General features: G+C 40.1%; 1 protein-coding gene across 7 annotated transcripts in view; it reads left to right on the top strand.

Moving 5' to 3' along the window:
- The window catches only part of PPP1R9A (protein phosphatase 1 regulatory subunit 9A), a 147,855-nt gene that overhangs the window by 74,274 nt on the left and 52,814 nt on the right, over positions 1-20,767 (top strand). For all 7 annotated transcript variants that reach the window (XM_054814449.1, XM_054814455.1, XM_054814448.1 and 4 more), the window contains exons 3-5: positions 5,313-5,445; positions 5,955-6,075; positions 10,910-11,014. In XM_054814449.1, coding sequence (XP_054670424.1) covers positions 5,313-5,445; positions 5,955-6,075; positions 10,910-11,014 — 359 coding nt within the window. The remainder of the gene's footprint in view (positions 1-5,312; positions 5,446-5,954; positions 6,076-10,909; positions 11,015-20,767) is intronic.

Below are 20,767 nucleotides of genomic sequence, written 5' to 3'. Positions count from 1 at the left end.
CACTTTCAAAATGGCCTCTAGCACACCAGGATTACAAAACCTTTACCCTGAATTTTCAGAAATAAGCAAATGTTTGAGAAAAGTAGTAGTTTATTGGTCTTACATGGCATCATTATGGTGAGGTAGTGGCTGTGATGCCTACTCACCTCCCCAGAGTGGATGCTAGAGGCATGAATTGCTGGCAAACGTTCACTGTAAGGGTTTGTGCCATTTTTTGCAGCTCTGCTTTCCTATGCATGGTGATCCATCTCACCCAGATGGCTGGGTCAGAACTTAGGTACTGGTTTTGCTTTCTGAACAGAGGCATGAAGAGCAGGCATTATGACAGCGTAGCAACAGTGGGTGGAAGGCATAGTTTCATAATCGGTATTACGCAGTGATCACCAGTGTATGTTGGCTGTGGCCTGACATGGAATGACCTGGTGTAATCAAGAATTGCACATAAGAGAAACTATTCATGTGTGTGTTAGACTTGAGTTACTGAAGGTGTGGTAGAACAGCTACTGCAACAAGGTGCCATCTACCAATATGCAGCTCTTGCATGGTTCTTTGGTGGCCACCAGTCATTGAAGGGGTAAAAAAGCATGGATGGCAAGGCAGGCAGCAGCAGGTGAACCTGGAATCAGATCTTGTTTCGTAGCACAACTTGCAAAGACAGTACAGACATATCCAGCGTATACTCAGTATGATTGGGACTTTCTTAAACACATCAGATGAGGCAGTTTTTATGTTGCAGAGTTTATAGCATGAACACTAATAACATGGTCAGTGTAGCACCAAGCTGACGAGCCCATGGGGAGAACAGGCCATTTGATTCTTCATAGTTCATCTCCATTCTGACTTCCTTTAAAAAAAAAAAAAAAAAAAAAAAAAAGAGTTGTCACTATCTGCCGGTTACTGCCAGCAAAATTCCGTAAAGATCCTTGGTAGTTGAGAGATATGAGAAGATGCCCCAAACTTATAAAACTTTTCCTTTTTTCAAGAATAATCAGTTTCCATCTTTCTAGTCTTATTCATAAAATGAAGTATTAGAACCAAAATGTGGTTTTTTTCTGAATTAGAGCCTGCAACATATTTTTATAGTTAGTGACATATCTTTTCTAGATTGTGCTGTGTCACTGCTCTCTGCAAGAGAAGCAGTTAGTCATGTATGTGTATGTATGATTTCCCTGGGGTGCCACCAGGGTGGCTGACAATAATACCTGCTTCTGTGATCATCCAGTTTGTCTTTATTTTGGTGCTGGATGAATCACTGATGACCTTTTTCCTTCACTCTAGAGAAGACAGAAGTATGTTCTGTTAACAGCAGTGTTGGAGTGAGCCCATCAGTTTTTTGGGGTTTGTTTTGACATACACATTGAGCATTGGCATCTGTTGGGTTGTCGCCACTGTTGGTGGCTTTTTATTTCCACTGTTACTGGATTACAAATGCTGTTGTAAATCCTAGTAAATGTCACAGGTGAATTCCATCAAAACTTTTTTTTTCCCCTAAATACTTGGGGAGGTACAATCAGAGATTAAGATAATGTATTAGATTTTCATGAAAAAGAGCTTTCTTTAAGTAATGGCCCAGTAGACTTTATTGTAGTGGGTACTTGGCCAGTGTGATGGCAGAACAAAATCTGTTAAATCACAGGGAATGGAAGAATTCCCATGAGTCTGAAATCTCTAGGAAACACAGTGGCAGCAGGCGTGGTGAAGTAGGTCTACTTAAATCAAGTTAAGCATACTTTGAGGAAAAAGTTATAACTGTTTATTTTTAGCAAAGTAAAATCTTGAGTGACAGTTCTCATGACTGTACTGAGCAAGCAGGTCGTTACTATGGTGGATAGACTGTTTCAGAAAGAAAGAAAATTTTCAAGCACAAATTTTCTTTTCTTCATTTTAACACCCAGAGATTCCTTTAATAGAATCAGTCAACCATTAAATGTGATTGTGCAAAATGAGGTAAATGACATACAAGAATATCCTACTTCTTCCCCTAGTCAAAATACATGTTGAAGGCAGCGGGCAAGATCATATAAACCAATGTACAAAACACAGTGTAGTGGGTTTGCGTGGCAAGGTTTTGGTAGCAGGGGGGCTACAGGGGTGGCTTCTGTGAGAAGTTGCTAGAAGCTTCCCCTGTGTCTGATAGAGCCAATGCCAGCCAGCTCAAAGATGGCCCCGCCACTGGCCAAGGCCAAGCCCATCAGCGACGGTGGTAATGCTTCTGGGATAACAGAGTTAAGAAGGGGGAAAAAACTGCTGTGCAACAGCAGCCAGAGAGGGAGAGGAGTGAGAACATGTGAGGAACAACTCTGCAGACACCAAGGTCAGTGCAGAAGGAGAGGGAGGAGGTGCTCCAGGCGCCAGAGCAGAGATTCCCCTGCAGCCCGTGGAGAAGACCATGGTGAAGCAGGCTGTCCCCCTGCAGCCCCTGGAGGATGATAGGGAGCAGAGATTCCACCTGCAGCGCATGGAGGACCCCACATCAGAGCAGGTGGATGCCTGCAGGAGGCTGTGACCCCATGGGAAGCCCGTGCTGGAGCAGGCTTCTGGCAGGACCTGTGGACCCGTGGAGAGAGGAGCCCACACTGGAGCAGGTTTGTTGGCAGGACTTGTGACCCCATGGGGGACCCCATGCTGGAGCAGTCTGTTCCTGAAGGTCTGCACCTCATGGAAGAGACCAATGCTGGAGCAGCTGGTGAAGAACTGCAGCTCGTGGGAAGGACTCACGTTCGAGAAGTTCATGGAGGACTGTCTCCTGAGGGAGGGACCCCATGCTGGAGCAGGGGAAGAGTGTGAGCAGACCTCCTGAGGAGGAAGCAGCGGCAGAGACAACGTGTGATGAACTGACCGTAACCCCCATTCCCCATCCCCCTGTGCCGCTGAGGGGGGGGGAGGTAGAAAAATTGGGAGTAAACTAACATGATGAAAAGGAATCCAGAAATAAATATACTCATTTTGTAACATAATTTTTCCCTATGCCTCACCCTCATGTATTGTCTTCAGCAAGCGATATTTCTTGGCCTCTCTCGCCATCCTTGAACAGCTAGTGACTGTATCTCCATTTTCCTTCATAATATCCATCTCTGTTCCACATTTGAAACACAAGTCTCTCTCATCATGCTCATAAATGAGGCAATCCAAGCTAAACTCACAGCTGTTGTTTTTAACCTGTACTTGCTTACATGTCTGCCACATTTCAAACTTAAAGGTTAGTGGTCAAGCCTTAGCTAACTAGTGTTTTAATTGGGTCTAGCTCCACGGATTGATCCTTATTTTGGTTGATGTCAGCATGAATGAGGTTGGCTTTTGAGCCCTTAGTGGGAATAGTCATCTTTGACAGCAAACCAGAGAGAAGGTTAGCTGCCAGGGCTTTTCCTTGCTGTTGAGTGAGTTCTTCTGCCTGGTGTGATCTGTTCTTGTGTCAGGGTAGAGATGTTTGTCATGAGTCGTACGTACATCTCACAATCGAAAGATAAATGGGCTGGCCTTCTGTCCCCTACCTGTTTCTTTTCACTACGTACAGGCAAGCATCATTAGATCCAGAGGTTGTTTTCTAGCTTGATATGACCTACATAGAAAACCATGTTCATGATTCTTCCTGTGTTCAAGCATTCAGACCCACGGAGAAGCAGCAGGCAGGGGTACATAACATGAAGAAGGCTTTGTCTTGTGTAAAAGAGATGTGTGAAAGATGTGGAGTAACAAAACACTTTTCAGAGCTCGTCTGTCAGACTGTCAAGCAGGTATGGACACTCTCCATTTTGTTTTCAATTTTAACTGGGAGTTCAAACACCCAATGGAGTTAACAGCAGGAGCAGAAATTAATACATGGTTCAAGGCCTTTGAAAAGAACCCGATGCAGATGCAGTTATTGCATCCACAAACAGAAGCTTAGGGAAGGAGCTGAAGGTGATCACTTACTTACATTTTGAAAGGGTTGGTTATTTGCTCGGCTTCTCCATTCGTGTGTTGCGTTGCCAGAACTTGCACATAGATTTTGCAGGTTATTATAGACCAAGTAAATTGTTACATTTCCTTATGATTATTTCTGCACACTGTCTCTTCTTCCAATCTTATACATACTAAAGCAGCATAAAATGTCCAGCAGCATTGGACAGCATTTAGTATGTGACATTTTACTTAGCTTTTGGATATATTTATGAAGGCTTCTTAGGAACGTGATTTAGTTAAAACAGCCTTTTTCTTGCATCAATATCACTAAAAATCAATATGGGATAGGTTTGTGGGTTCTTGTAAAATGTTTATCATCTCAGTCTTCTTGGAAGAGGCAATTTATTAAGTGTTTCACATTGATCTAAAATACCGGAGTTAAAATTTCCATAGGGTGACTAACATCTTTTCTGTTTCAACCACTACTTTATAGAAAGCTGGGAGGGTTTTTTTGCAGTAGCTTTACGGTAGCCATGATGCAGTTGTTATACTTACAATAGTATTGAATAGTATTTTTGTATTGCAATTTTAATATATTTACTATTTAAAAGAAATTAATCTGCACTAACAGCTTTTGGGGGAGGCAAAACCTCGGGTGGAAATGAGCCCAGCTCCTGGCATTGCACTGGGCAGCAAGCTGGCATGCTTCCTCCAGGGGCAGCCGTTACGGAGCCTCTAAGCAAGGCTGTAAGAGAGCAGGCTTCTTGGGACCTGAACGTACCCGTAGCTACATAGCACGGGGGAGTGTTTTGTATTGAAACAGTGATATAGAAAAACATGGCTACATAATTGTATCTTCTGTAAGGTGTCTGTAAAAGAGGGAGAGGAGATAAGGGAATTTGCTTTCCTTTATTTGAAGTAATGAACATGATATATGCGTGGGACTGAAGTTTAGTAAAATTATTACCACTAAAATGCATATTCTTTCATTACTGCCAAGTGGATAAGGCTTGCAAACTCTGACCTCTAAAATATGAAAATATGCTTTTCCTCACTGTTTGAAGCTCCTGAAGGTCTGAATGATCTCTGATTGAAAGCCATGTTCCTGTTCAAACTAGGATAGAAAGTAGCATAAATAATATAATCAGGTTAATGCAGTCAGTGTAAAATTACTGCTTTAGAGCTGAAATAAACCTGCAAACCTGGTTAGTTTAAAAAATACCCAGAGCTGTGTATATTACTCTCCTAAAAAGTTGATACATAATGTGGAGCATAATCTCTAATGGTATCCACAGGCAGCGTAAATGTAGATTAATAATCTTCAGGTCTGACAACTCTGCAACATCACAGGACAAAAGCAGTAGCTATTTTCCTAAGTTGGAAGTCTTTTTGGAGTAAGTAGTTGAGCAATTTTTGGTCTGTTTCCACAGGTTTTCAATACATATTCCAATGAAGACTATGACAGGAGAAATGATGAAGTTGACCCAGTGGCTGCATCAGCTGAATATGAACTCGAGAAGCGTGTGGAAAAGCTGGAGCTCTTCCCAGTTGAACTAGAAAAAGGTATGTGTGTCCTTTCCAGTTCCTGTGACACTGATCTACAAGTCTGAGGAAGTCTACACATCCCTACAGAGCCTATCTTGAATTTCGATGAATCTGTTGTAGTAATCACCTTGGCTTTTTGGATTTCAAGAAATGTTTGATAAGGAATTAAAGAAGTAGTTCAGAGACATGCAGTTCTTTATTTCCCTAAGGAAATTGTTTTGTGTCACTCCTTTAGCATATGATTTTACACAGTGTTTGATGTGATGTTTTCATTCTCCACTGGAAGAGTAAAAATCTTGATTTTCTGAGTTCCTCATACGGGTGAAGGTAATATCTCATAAGGGTGAAGGTGGTATTTTTGTGTGTAATGAAAATGGTAGAATAATAAAGTTTTTAAAAGGAAGTAAAAAGATACTAATGTTACTGACATGGAAAACAAAGAGGAACCAAAGCATAAATGTTTATCTGCCAAATAACTGTATAAATCAAATGTAAGAATTTTCTGCTTCTGCTTTCCTTTTTCACAGATGAAGATGGACTTGGCATAAGCATTATTGGAATGGGAGTCGGAGCAGATGCAGGCCTTGAAAAACTGGGAATATTTGTCAAAACAGTAACAGAAGGTGGGGCAGCAGAAAGAGATGGCAGGTAAACTAGACTCAGTATTTGGAAATCTTCCCAGCAGTAGTTACTATGAATTATGAGACTTGTTTGCTTAATGTGTGTCTTGATAACTCAAAGCTGTAAAATTCGGAGACTTCCTTGGTGAGGTCCAAATACCTGATGTGGTTATAAGAAGACACCAGTTTGGTGTACCGATTTTAAACTGCTTAAGGAGAACACATTTGCCAAAGATTTGTGTTCACGACTACTTGAAAACCCAGATGCTTTAGTGTGAGTAAAGCTGGAGATTACAAATTATGTATCACTTTTGAAGGTAGTTTAGATTTTAAAGGTGTTGAGCTCCCATGGATCCTTTTGGCTTCAAATCAGCTTTAAACAGTCAGTACTTATGAAAAAGATTTCTGCTCAACATTTGATTAGGAAAATAATTAGTGTATCTGAATGATTAAACTCTTTACTAAATACATCTCCTTTCAAGTTTACTGAGACAGGTTGTTACTTTGTATTTCTTATTATGCATAGTCTTCTGCTTCAGAACTCAATTATCACCCCTACAGCACTGAAAGTACATTGATCTGTTGGAATGAGAAGCTGTACCATAACTCTTGCCTACTAAAGAAATGAATTGGTGTTTGTACAATGCTCATATAAAACCTGGTTGCTTCTAGAATTGCTTACTTGGTATGTGCAGGTTAAAGACTTCCTTTTGAACATACAATCTTTCCTATCATACGGGACAGAGTTATCTGTATATTACACAATACCTGCCACAATCAGACCAATGTTTCTCATTAAAATTTAGAAAAACACTTTCCTATGTAATCATTCAGTAATGAAAAGTATTCTTAAACATCTTCCAGCCCATATAATTTGTTGTTTTGTCCCAGTGCATACCCTTTGAAAATTTTCATGCAAATAAAATAGTACTTATTTGATACATTAGCAATTAAATCTACTTATATGCATTCTCTGCTTCTATTTTTAACCATTAATGATTTGTTATATTAGTTTTAAATAAAACCAAACACAAGCGCAGGTAAATAGAGTAAGAATAAACTCTAAACAGTTGATAGTGTCTTCTAAAAAATGTATTGCAGTAACATGTTCCTTATTGATGAACACCTATAACTTTTCAGCCAGGCAAAAGATTGTTCTGCTGTGGAAACCCCACACAAATTAAATCAGAAGGCTCTACATGGCAGGGGGCTGCAAAGCTTAATAACATTGCTCTGAAACTAGTGAAGTATGCTGTCTTCCACACTGGGATTGCAGGTATCTTTACAGATCTTGGCAATAAGATACCAGGTTGAAGGCCACGTACCAATTTGTCATAGGCTTAAAAATTATGAAGGGAAATGAGGAAGCTAACACCTCAAGATGTCATTACTTCATCCATTAGTTTAAGTAAACGTTTTTCTGAAAGTTATGCTTGAGCTCAGCCAGAAGGCATTAAGCTCACGACTGGCATTCTGTGTGAAATGCTTTGGTTAAAAATCAGAGTTGCTCCCTTCTGCTCTATGATGATCTGTGTTTTCTGTTCCTCTCATTATTCACATGTTTGAGCGGGCTACAGAAGTTAATGTTCAATCACAAGTCTCTTCTTTCATTTCCCTAGATGGCATCTGAAAGGAGCTTGTCACCTGAGAAAAAATAATATCTCTCTTCGACCATTCTAATATTTGTGTTGATTTTCAATTGGCTGAATGTTCGGTCAGCTGAGAAATAGCCCTCTGATTTTCTCTTTTGAGAGCCTGACTGATCATTCACTTGGGAAAGGGATATGTAATCCTCTTAGTCAGGAGCAGCCAGTTCTGTAATAAAAAGTGCATCACTCTAAATGGTCCTGTTAACTTCATCTTTGTGAAAAGCCTAGTTAATCATTAAAACTGATAACAAAACAAAGTCTCCTAACAGAAAATAAAACTATATTTCGGCAGTTGCATCAGATATTCTAAATCAGTGCAGAGCAATCTTCAAGCAGGCTGTTCTGAAAGTACAATTTAAAACATTAGAATATCTGTAGGATAACTCCCATCTTTTATTGAAAGACCCATCAAATCGTGATATAAAGTACTTGCTGCCCATGGAAACCCAAAATCTGTACAAAGGGGTTTCTCAGTGATTGAACACCGCTGGCTTGATTCATGTTGATGCAAACAAACAGGTAGTGTTCAGTTGTCATATCAAAGGCATTGTGTGGCAGTATTTAACCATGGAGGGTCCTTCGAGATGAATCCAAAGGCAAGCATGTTGATAAGTAATAAGAGAGATTATTAATACTGTGTACAATATGAAATCAATCATTAGACTGAATATGAAAAATAAAATCTTCCTGGATGAATACATAGCTGCTTCTTTCAAATTATTGTGGTGATGAGTCATTCACATTTTAAATTATTTTGATAACATTGAGAACAACAGACACAGTTCTTAACTTGAAAAGTACTCTAAATGTCTCTGCACAGGTTAAATTTTTCAGTTCATCATACAGAGCAGTAATCATGCAAGTAATTTGTTCAACTTTAATGGGTTCATTTCTGTAGTTGCTACTTCATTGAAGTGCTGCTTCAAATAGGCAAAGATTTAAGCCATGACCATTAGAAAATAATTGTTAGAAGAATTACCAATTTCATTACTGATAAAAGCAGTTAAACCTCTATAATTCAGGCTTTGCCAACCTGAGCCTAATTTTTCATTCATGTTTGAAATCAGATTTCAGAGACAGAGGAAGCCTAGAGCTCCTACCGGAGTGGGCTCTAAAGGGAAGGCTGCCCAGAGAACATGGCTGTGAGAATATTTTGGTGTAGATGGTGCCTGGGGTGGCTTGGCTGGGGAGTTAGGGCCAGGCTACAGGTACAGAGCTGTGTGGGAGTGGGGCTGGAGAGGGGATGCCCGAGGAAGAGAAAGATGGCTGGGAGAATATGGCTGTGAGAGTATTTTAGTCTGGGCAGTATAGAGTGTACACAGCAAATGTACATGTAATTATATAATTTGAATAACAATTATGTTAATTGTATGTTCTTTGGTATGTATGTATATATAATTAAATTTTATAATTAAAATATAGAAAGAGAGGCAGTTTGGAGAACAATGGCCATAAAAATACAACTTGGAAATTAATTTAGGAGCTGTACAAACAAGAAAGGAGGAGATACAAAATATGCCTGAAGGACAAGCGGAATCAGACTCAATTGCAGTAGATCAAGATAGAGCCACTTAGACATTGCAGGCAACACTTCTCTAACATGACGTTTCATCACCTAAAATGCTATAACTGCGTATCTCTGTGAACACTGCTAGTCCATTGCATAGTGGAGTATGTAAAGCGTTGTGGGTAAACTGCCATCAGATAGGAGTCTGTTCTTCCACCATTTAGTTTTCAGCCAAGAGGGTGACAGCTTTCCCACTCAGTGGGCACCAACTTCTTAAACTTCTTTTTTTGGAACTCCTGTGGCCATCTGACTGCACCTCATGTTTGCTAAAATTGAAAAAAATATTAATTTTTACAGTATCAAAATACAATAAATATTAATGTCATTGGTGTATTTATTAAATGCTTCAGTGAAAATTGAAATAAAATTCTGAGATTAAAATCCCTGATACGATTTTCAAGATAGTTTATAAACTGTCGTGAAGGTGATTTTTTCAAGGTTTCTTATATACAGAAGGGAGATCTTGCCCAGAACACAGTGACATTCTGTGGTGTGAGGCTGCCAAAGAATAAATCTTGTATTTCTTACTCATCAATGGAGTCCAAAGAACTGAAGATACTGCTTGAACACATGTAGAACTGCAAAGCGTTACCTCATACTTAACAGAGAAATTAGTGCTCCAAGTCAAAATGCTCCAGCTCTCTTTTGAAGCTTCTGTTGTTCTTTGAAAAGAAATCTCATCGCTAAGATATCCTAAGATACTAAATAGCTTAATTTAGGTATTTTCATGTAATTTAAATGGATTTTTTTTCATAGCTGTTTCTCGGTTCTTTTGTAAACTGTATTGTTTGGATCAGTAGCATCCATGTAAGTACTTGAAAATTGGTCCCTTTCACTAGTTCTGAATGGGAGGTGTGTGTTAATTTTTGAAATGATAGGACTTCGTGCATTTCTGGAGGACATTTTAGTATAGCAGTCCTCCTTCCAGGCATTTGTAATCCAGATGAGCCCAATGCCTGCTCTAGGGATTTTGTAGCAGTGCTTGCTTCAAATAAAAGCAGCATGTTTTTTATTCCACCTAACTTTTCCTGCATCAAACAGTATTGACTGTAAATAGGTGTTTGGTTTCAAAGAGAGAGTCCTTATTAAAACAGTCCAAGGTCTTATTATTTTGTGCAGCAAGACCACATTTATACTGGGAATTCATCTTTTTGGAACAAGTTAGATGAAATATTTTAAGAGAGTAGGTCACAATTAAGTCTGATGCATAAGCTCTTTTCTCCACAGATGAGCAGGTTGTTTTAGTTAAATATCACATTTTTTTTCCATTAGCGTGAAATACCAGAGCTATGTCTTATACTGTTTTTCAAGATTGGTTTTGGAAAGAATGATATAAGAACTGTTTGAGTACCTCATTTAATTTAAGTCATATGACAAATGCAAGAGTTTGTGTTGCTGTATTTATGTACAAGGAAAGCGACTGGATGATTGATGCTATTAATTGTAATGGTGACTTTGAAGCTGGATTAATGAGATGTCTGTGTGCAAGGAATGATGCATTTCTACCTCAATCATTTTATGACTGAGTTTTTGTTTAAAGTCTTTGTTTAAAATCAATCTAAAAAAATCTCTGTATGCTAAGTTTTGCTGAAAAATCACCAAGAATCCACACAGTTATTTGTATCTTTGTGTTTTTCCCCTGAAAGGATCCAAGTGAATGACCAAATTGTGGAAGTCGATGGCATCAGTCTGGTTGGTGTTACACAAAATTTTGCCGCAACTGTTCTTAGAAACACCAAAGGGAAAGTCAGGTGAGTATTTTAGAAGAAAAAAAGAAATTGTGATTGAATACTTCAGATTATGTGGCATCTTTCACAGGATTGTCAGTGTGCCCAGGTGGAAGCGGAGTTTTTTGGCCTCTTTGTGCCTTCTCTGCTTTTATCCCAAGATAGGGATGAGCTATGGTATTACAAATTTTTGTTTTGGCTTAGATTTTTAAAATATGACCACTGAAACAAGCTGAAATTACACACAGAAGACAACTCTTCACTGGTCTAGATATCCATGGACCTCAAAATGTTTGTATTAGCTGGAATGACGAAGGTCATGGGTGTTGGTCAGATGGAAACTGTGCTGCCACTGATCTCCTCCTTGCTTTTCCACTGGGGAGACTGGCCACATTACTGCCCCAGTGATGGAGGAGTAAGGTAGTGAGCAGCCTGGTGCTCGCAGATCACACCTCAGCACAGAGGAGAGAAGAGTATTGGGTGCAATAGTGTTAACAGGTACTGAACTGAGGAGACTAACATCCCAGTATTCATTCTTCGAGCTACCTGAGTCTGTGCACTGTCTCTGGGTTTCTCTCTGTTCCTGTGCTGTGGTTCGTTGATAGGCATCCCTGTAAAAATCCGTACAATAATGAATAGGCTAGAAAATGTAATATATACTGCAAGTAAAATTCTGAACTAATGTAAATACAAGGCTGTAAAATGTTTGTAAATTAATAAGAACAGTTCCCTAGAAATTAACTGTTTTGCCATTTAAAAACCTATGCAGTCACATAGCTTCTCTGTTTAATAGCTTATTAATTACAGTACAGATTTAACTCTAAAAATAAATCCAAAAATATCTTTGGCATATTGCAAAGCAGCAGCCATTCTGTAGTCACCCTTTGGTTCTCACTCAAATTCCTCTCCAGGGAATACAGCTGAATTCTTTAATTAATGAGTTCAGGGCTGACTTCTTTTGAACCGTGACTAAACCAGTGGTGGTAATATATGCAGTCCCCCTCAGATGGTGGTGCTGTATGCTGGCATGCACATTTCCACTATAATTCCATAGCTGTTCCTGCATGACATTGAGGAATAATGTTGGGATGTGGATTCTGCAAAGAATCTTGGGGATTGGGGGTGGTCGATCAAGGTTTTATTTGAAGAGGTTATTTAGGAAAAAAGTTACTAAAGTTTTAGTGTAATTACAGGTGAATATATTTTTGTGTAACATTTACAGGTTTAGTTACATCAGTACTATTTCTGCGAAGACTCACACATGCTGTGAGTGTTCCTACTGAGTTAACTGTAAAAATGAGTATATACTTTGTCAGGTTTTCTGCAAAGTAGGGACCTTTGAACATAAAATCCTTATGACAGAGAATAATGTCTTCCAGTGCTTCTGTACACAAAACGAATGCTATGTATATTTTGTGTTTGATGTTTTAGATTAAAACAAAAACACCTGAAAAAAGTAAGCTTTCACAATAAAGATGTATATACATTTAGAATCGGCACAGTTTGTGTAATTAGTATTGCATAAGTTACAGAATAGAATACTTGCTTCCATGGAAAAATAATGGGTTTGGAGGAAGGAAGAAACATAAAATGATTTTCACACAGAATGCTCTCAGAATCTTCTCTTGGGAAGTAAATTACAGTCAGATTGGTTGCAATCTAGACCCTTTTGTCACAAAATAGTGGACTGTAAAAAGTATTTCTTCATTGTTGTTGAGCTCACATTGTCAAGTACTGTGTATTCTGTGCACTGGGATCATTGGCTTCTGACGGCTCTCATTTATCAAGGAGAGATGTGTGAGCTTCTACATTTTTCTTTGTAAGTAAGCTTAAGATATTGAGCTTTCATGGGAAAAATGACCCAGTGCATTGGTGTCACAACTAGATAAAAAACCCTCATAAAATAATATTAAATTAAAAATAAATTTAAAAATACATTATAATGTGAATTGTAATATAAAATAATATTCAAACATTATTAAATGAAACATATATAAGAATCTATATGCACACTGACATACTGTGTGGTTAGCAGCATCTTACTAATGTATTTGTCTGATTAGAGGAAAGGAATGGGTAGAATTTGGTACAGCTCACCCTATTTTTATTTCATTTAAAACCTCATGAAAAAAAACCTCAGAAAGACTACTCCTCTGCTTTACGCAGGCCAGCTGAGAAACGCATGATTTCTTTCCTGGGTTGTGTTAGGCTGGGAGCAGGACTTGATGAGATGGCTAAGCACTGCGTGGCACAGGCTCCTGCCTGGCTTCTGGTCAGGTCCTGGACCGCTGAGTTGTCTGATGCTCTTCTGGCACTGATGAAGTGTGTTCGTTTTAGCTGCTCAAAATCAGAAACGGTTCCAGAAAGCTGTTTTTTGGAGATTTCAAGATGCTTGACATTTTGGCTTCACTGTAGGTTTAAGCATTTGCTTGTAAAGTAAGTGAGAACTAATACTGATGAATTTAGATATGAAAGAAAATGACATATTTTTATCTTGCTGACTGTTTTTCTTTTGCTGTATGACAAAAGAATCCTGCCCGCTGCTTGTTTTATGGAGAGAACAATCGTTTTCTGACAGATCCTCTTTCCCACTTCCACCTGTGTTATAGCTGGCATGGAGATATCCCTCGTCTCCACCCTCTTTGGCAGACAGTGCTCACCTTTGCACCTGAACTGCTCCAGAACCTTAGGGACAACGTAAGAGGATCTTCTGGGGCAAAACCCCTCGCTGGCCCCTGGCCGTCAGCCCCTGCCTGCTGGTGGTGCAGGGGGTGGTTGCTACTGACCCTTGAGTGCACCATCCCCATGGCAGCTGCCAGTAATGATCCGTGCCGCCGCGGGAGGCAGGAGCACTGGAGGAGGTTGTTGCTACATCAGTACCTTCTGCCATTCCTGCGGCGGGTGTCCCAGCTGAACCACGAGTGTGTAGGCAATGTACAGTCGTGCACCCCGCCTAATTATAGCCAAGGCAACTTCATGAATCCTTCTTTCACAGGAAAAGTCACATACAGACTTACTCACCTGTCTGCTGCTTAATAGTGTCAGTTTAATGGGTTTTATAGAACTACTTTAATAAGCATAGTTATCTTTTGATCATAGCACAAACTGTATGTACCTTTCTTCTGCCTGGTGTCCTCTACACACAGAGATCTGTGTGCATTTCACTGGCATTACTTCACGTTTATAACCCCCAGCATTACATATACACAGTCATTTTGTCCTTAATCTAGTCAAAGTGCATGCTAGTTTTTGTAGCAGGGTTTCTTATGTGAGATCAGTTGCAAAGAAAGGACATTCATGAACAGGATGACATTAAAACCACTTCTTAATTCTTGGCAATAAATGCAGTCAATACCTCTTCATGGAGCTTGCATAATACCAATACTTAGTGATTTATTTTTCTCCTTTGAGCCTTCTGAACGCTTTGAATGATCCTGACAGTGGAAGTCGTTGACCTAGAATAGATTTTTGCAATGTGTCTGCCAGAAGAATGCATCCAGACTGCCTGTAGCTGAGACAGTAAAGAATCCGTGAAAATGAAGGCATGGCTTTTACCTTTTGAACTGTTCTAGACGAGAGTCAGAGGAAAAGAGCAAATATAAGCACCTATCATTATTTTATCCATTGTTTCAAGTATTAGACTACTGAGAAGAGTTGTCATACCATAATGGAAGATGGCTTCCCCAATGATAATTCAATTATTCTTTCTTATAATGTTTTATAGGAAGATAGTCAGCACCCACCGGATGTATTCTGATAGCCAATGAGACAAAGGAAAGAGATGGAATTTTTTTGTAATCCCAGCTGGCAAGCAGCTTCTGGTTTTAGGGAGAGAATTAGTGTCCTCGTGACTCTAATCTGGCAAATACAACTATGAGTATTATTTCAATTGATGTAAATATCAAGTCTTCTTTATAATTTTGCTTTACTATTTAGTTTACTAGTACATATATAGTGGATTTCAGAATTTGATTATATACAGGAGGGATTTTCCTTTGAAATGCGTGTTGTTTTTCAATATTGTTAAGTGTCGCCCCTGCTCTAAGATTAATGGAACAGTCAGAGGGCAGCGCAGACTAATATCAATAATTGTTCTGTGCTTCTTCTGACCCCATTTACGATGTAATCCATCAACTCAAAGTTTGCAAGTGGTGCCTGCTATCGTAAAAGGTAGGATAAGGAGGCAGCTTGGCAGTGGGAATCCTGTCCTGTCATGGAGCTTTTCCTATGTTACTTTGCTTGTAGTCTCCTCATGGACTGTGATGCTGAGTAGCAGACCTGAAGTCCTTTGAAGTTGCTTGGGTGATGCTGAGGCTCTGTAATCCCACTCTTTCCCCCTGTTCTTCACCATAATGAAAGGGTGGTAGGAGACGCTAATGTCTTCACCAGAGAAAGCTCACTTGGAGAGTTGTATGCCTCCAGTGAATTTTATTTTATCTTGAACACACAGAGGAGAGAAAATCTAGTTCTTTTACAGAGAAAATTTTGTCCTTTTTGCCATACTTACCTAGTCTCTGTCCCTCCTAGGACAAATATAGGAGCTTTCAGTGGGGACTGCACTTCTCTGCCTCACTGGATACAAAGATTCATGCCCACACAGCTCTGGGAAAGGCAGGGTCCCAGGGAAGGAGCTCATAGTCCTGGGAAGACTTACTGCATTGATAAGTAGAAAGGGTCTTGTATGGGAGACAGTCATTGGAAAATCTCAGTCCTTCATATGCTGCTTGAATGTTTTTATCATTATTGATTTCCTCTGAAAGGTTTCTTTTAAGGAAGTTAACCAAATTCAGTGTTTACTGGAGAGGTGAATTTTAAATTCCATGTCCTCCTTCCGTATCCTGTCGTCTGAATGTGACTAAGCATTTTCTCAGCTTTCCAAACTGTTGCTAGGCACTGAGCGGATGCTCTCATGGTGCTTTCTGAGTCAGTTCTTAAGTTTTCAGGGAACCACACAGAACCCGTGCAAAACCTGTTTCGTTTCTCATGATTTGCATCACCTTTAAAGTAATTAATTGTATTAATTCTAACCTACCAATGAGTTTACCAGGTTTTGTTTAATTAAATTCTGCTGAAGTACGTTAAAGTCTTCCCATCTTACTAAAGAATCTAAATAATTAGTTATCAAGTTTTGCCATGTTTAATTAATCTTCTAGATCATTGAAGAGTAGGTTCTAACAATAGCAGTGTAACTATCAAACCCTGGGGCATTCCACTATTAACTATTCTCTGTTCTAATAAAAAATCTTATTACCATTTTGTGTTTTTTCTTATCTGCATGGTTTTAATTCAAAGCAGAGGTTTGTCCCAACTCCCACTCCCAGTTCACAACCTAATTTCTTTCTCTCCTGCTGTACTGCAAATGCAATCTTTCAGGCAAAAATGAAGTTTTCACTTTTTTTTGGATACCTCTTATAGAAGGAGCAGTTAAAGGGCAAGAAGTGAAAATATTCACTTAATTAACATGACTTGTTATGTCATTTATTCCTTCTTCAGCTAATTCCTCACCCCATCTTGAGCTGATTTTTTTCTGAAAAATGTACTGTCTCAGAAAACAACATTTGCATGCCTGCTGTTAGTTTTGTTTAACATCACAACATCTGGAAAGGTAATTTATACAGTCATGTCTATGCAAGCACTAAGACAGTATATAGGACAGATGAAGTCAGCCGCAGGATCTAGCCAGCAGCAGTATACCCCGGTGGGAATGCTGTTTGTCACAGCAACAGTGAACAGCATCGCTTTATTTTTGTGACTCCTTCCCCTAAATAATCATCTTCTCTTCTTATAGTGCACATACCAGTGCAGATTTTCTCCTGCTCTTTCTTATTTTCCCTATATGTGCTTTTGCCCTATGAAACAGTTGTGTCCTTTAAACATGTGCAAGCATTGTCTATACTGCAGATCCACATTGTAGAAGGGACAGGAGAGATTTCTACGTCTTCCCAGTCCAGGGTAATGAGACAGGACCCAAAAGCAAAAGATACCACCTTCCATGTCTGATTCAGAGAGCTGGATTATATTGTCTTTTTTCTGACTGGGGGTGATGATTTTGTTCTTCCTTTCCTTGTCTGTGTCTTTTTCCTCAAATCCAAGTGCCGGAGCCAAAGAGAGAAAAAGAAGAGGAAAGAAAAGTCCTCTGCTCTGCGATGCTGATTGCTGAGCTAGGACTTTATGAAGGGCTGCTTAAGAAGCCACGTGTGCTTGGTGCACATTCTATTTCTTTGATAAACCTGAATCATGGATCCAGCAGAAACTTAATTCGTGGTGCCTTGTACCAAAATAGTGTGAATTTCTCCTGTTTATTCTGCTATGATTATACTAAAAATTCCATAATATGAGTTGTTTTCTTCTTTCTGGTCTCTGCAAAGAACTCCTACCAGCGCTGGTAATCATTCTGTAAGACTACCAGGAGTAGCGTGCTGAACTTAATGTGAAAAATTGCTCACAAACACTGTGACCCCTTAGCACCGGTGAGGTCAGACTGCATTCATCAGTGCTTTGCTCGTTTATATTCCTTGGCTGTGCCTGTTGTAGTAGATGAACCGTGCCTCGGACTGTTCTTTGGTGCTGAGGCCAGCTGGCACCAGAGTGGTCAGTGCTCACACCGTTAAACTTTCTTACCCTTCAGAGCAGGGTGGCCATATCCAAATTGTCCATTGGAAACATCCAAGCTAACTCCTGGACTGTGTCTGAGTGTTATTTGGTAGAATATTAGTTAACTTGGGCCAAACTGTTCCAGAGACTGTTTCAGTGATTTAGCAGTGTAGACAATCCATTGCTAGCACTTGGGAGCATTCCTTGGCACCGTTTAATTTACTGGCATAAACATAGCCCCTGAGTCCTGAGATCTTACTAATTTGAATTTTATGGCAAGTTATTTCTTGAAGTATTTGTACATTTGGACAGGAAATTATATGTTTGAGTGTGAAATACATAAATAAACCTTCATGCAAAAGTTTTTGGCCAAATTATAAACCATTTTTCTAGTTATCTAGAGCATTGTTTTTAAAATTAAATTTAACATGAATTAATAAGATTCAGCAAGGCTGGATTTCATTAGGAGTCTATTTTCTTTTCCTTTTCCGTTCCTGTCAAGGAACAACTTGATGGCTTTTGAATCACTTCATCCTCAAGTTGGTTGGATCTAAACATGAACTCCTGTTCCTGTAACTGAAATATCAACATAAATGTTTATTTAGCTAATTTCTTTACTCTTCCAAAGTGTGAGATACTTTCTTGAGTAAGCTACCATCCAGTTTTGGTGCACTTTGATTAATGTGATACAACATTGTGACAGCTGGGCAGAAATACCCAGCATTCATCCTTGCAGGATAGCTCAGGAGGGCACGGGGATGGTGCTGTAGGAGCATTTGGCTACACCTGGACTGTGCTATGAGTGCGGTCCAGCTTGCCTAGAATCTGGATCGCTTAATCATCCAGATGAAGGATGTGGTCTGAACTCAGCAGCTTACTTGTGACCCATCTGTATTTCCTTCCTGGATGCCAGTGAGGGTGAGAGTGAGGAAATGCAGATCTCACCTCAAAATGCAGTCAGGTTTGAGAAACATTCCCAGGTAGCACTTGCCCCTTCTAAACTGAGGTGATGTATGTGCTTCACTTGCATTCACGTATGTTAAAATATAGACTTATAAATGTGTTTCTTTGAGCCATCCATTCCTATAAGAATTGTGGGGTGCTATAGAGAATGCAGATTAAATGATCATTACGTATTTAAGAAAACCTTTTATACAAGCATTATGTTGAGAGACTGTCAGGCTGGCTGGAAGAGATGGAAGAGATTCTGTACCTGCGCTCTCAGAAGAGGAGAGCAGTGTAAGGACCAGAACTGGGAGAGGTGCCAAAACATTGAATCCCTTGGCTAATTTGAAGTACTCTTGAATAAAGCTAATGTGTCAGTGAGGCCCTGGACTAGAATTTATTTGTGTGGGAATAATTAATCTAAGTGCATTAATATTGGTGTGTGGTTTTTTTACATGACTCTGTAATTGCCTGACACTATATCTGTTTAGTGTTGATAGTAGAATAACTTATCAGGGGCTTGTATCCAAGACTGCTGAGGCTCTTCTGGCCCTTGAGCTATTACTTTGCTGCTCATCCTCCAGAACCATTGATACTGCTGAGGAAGACCTAGAGTATGCCACAGGGCTCTGGGGACTAGGGTGGAAATGCACAAGAGGTATTCTTCTTGATCATGCCAGTCAGGTAGGATTGGATGCAGGTCAGCCCCTGGTTGTGCAGCTGATGTTGCAGGGGAGGCCATTGGTTGTTATGGACCTTCTCTGAGGAACGAAGAATGCTGGGGAAAGAAAGAATCCACCTGACAAAGTGGACAAGAGCATGATTGCCAACAGGTCCCATAATCTTGTCAGGAGGAAGGGTGACTTAGCCCTTGCTTTGGAACAAGTGACAAATTCAGAGGTTATGGTTAGGGACTTAAGGAGGACTTACACTGCTCCAGCATCTACTAGAAGGGGAACGTGGTTGGGTGCAAGTAATCCAGGAGATTTTTGGAGTGTATCAAAATCAACTTCTTGACACACATGTTCAATGAGCCAGCCAAGGCCATGTGTTAAATCTGTTACTCATGAGCAGGGTAGAACCATTCAGTTCTTCAGTGAAGGTCAATGGCACTTTTAACAGCATTAAAGATGAAATGGTGGAGTTTAAGAACTGGAGAGAAATGAATATGAATATTAGAATTACAACCCTGGACTTCAGGAGAGCAAATTTTGACATGTTCAGGGATCTGTTTGGCAGAATCCCATGGGACACTGCTCTGAAGGGTAAAAGAGCCCAGGAGACCTGTTTGGTCTCTGCGGACATAAGGATGTGAGAGGAGACCATGCCAAAAGCCTCGCAAAAGTCTATTTGAGCAACATCTACTCTCCTCTCCTCCATGGAGCCAGGCTTGCAGCTCAGTGGGGAAGGAGACCTTGTTGCAAATGATGCAGAAAAGTCTGAGATAAATTAATAGCTGCTTTACCTCAGTTTTTCCACAGACTGACTAATGACCTGCATATCGTTGCAGGGACATCTTTGTGTTTCCTGCATTCTCCAACAGCTTGTCTCAGGGAGTGCAAGGGTTCGTGTGTGGCTCTCAATGCCTTCAGTGCCTGCTGCCCATGCACCATATGCCTGACTTTGTCACGGTGTGCTGTGACAGTTGTTCGATCAGTATGAGCATGGTTATACAAGTGAAATAGATGAGTCCTTGTTTAATTCAAATACATAATAATTAAAATAAATAAGTAAATAAATAACATCAGTGAAAAATGCATTAATAAAAAGTTTAACAAGTCCAAATGCTGGATTCTGCACCTGGGACAGAGTAACACCAGGCACAAGTATGAATTGTGAGAGGAGTGGCTGGAGGGCAGCCCTGCGGAAAGGGATCTGGGGGTGCTGGTGACAGCAGCTCAGTAGGAGTCAGCAGTGTGCCCTGGCAGCCAAGAGGGAAAACCGCATCCTGGGCTGCATCAAACACAGCGTAACCAGCCGGTCAAAAGTGGGGATTATCCCGCTGTGTTTAGTGTTGGCATGGTCTCACCTTGAGTACTATGTGCAGTTCTGGGCTCCTCAACTTAAGAAGGACGTTCAGGTCCTTGAGTGCATCCAGAGGAGGGCAACAGAGCTGGTGAAAGGACTGGAAGGAATGTCCTGTGAGGAGCGGCTGAGGACTTCAGGCTTGTCTAGTTTGAAGAAAAGGAGTCCGAGGGGCAGGCTCATCACTCTCTGCAGCTGGAAGAGGGGAGGAGA

The sequence above is a fragment of the Grus americana genome, chromosome 2, assembly GCF_028858705.1.
Source record: "Grus americana isolate bGruAme1 chromosome 2, bGruAme1.mat, whole genome shotgun sequence".
NCBI classification, from domain to species: Eukaryota; Metazoa; Chordata; class Aves; order Gruiformes; family Gruidae; genus Grus; species Grus americana.
Note: the sequence above shows the minus strand (reverse complement) of the source record. Positions and strands in the feature narration are given on the sequence as shown.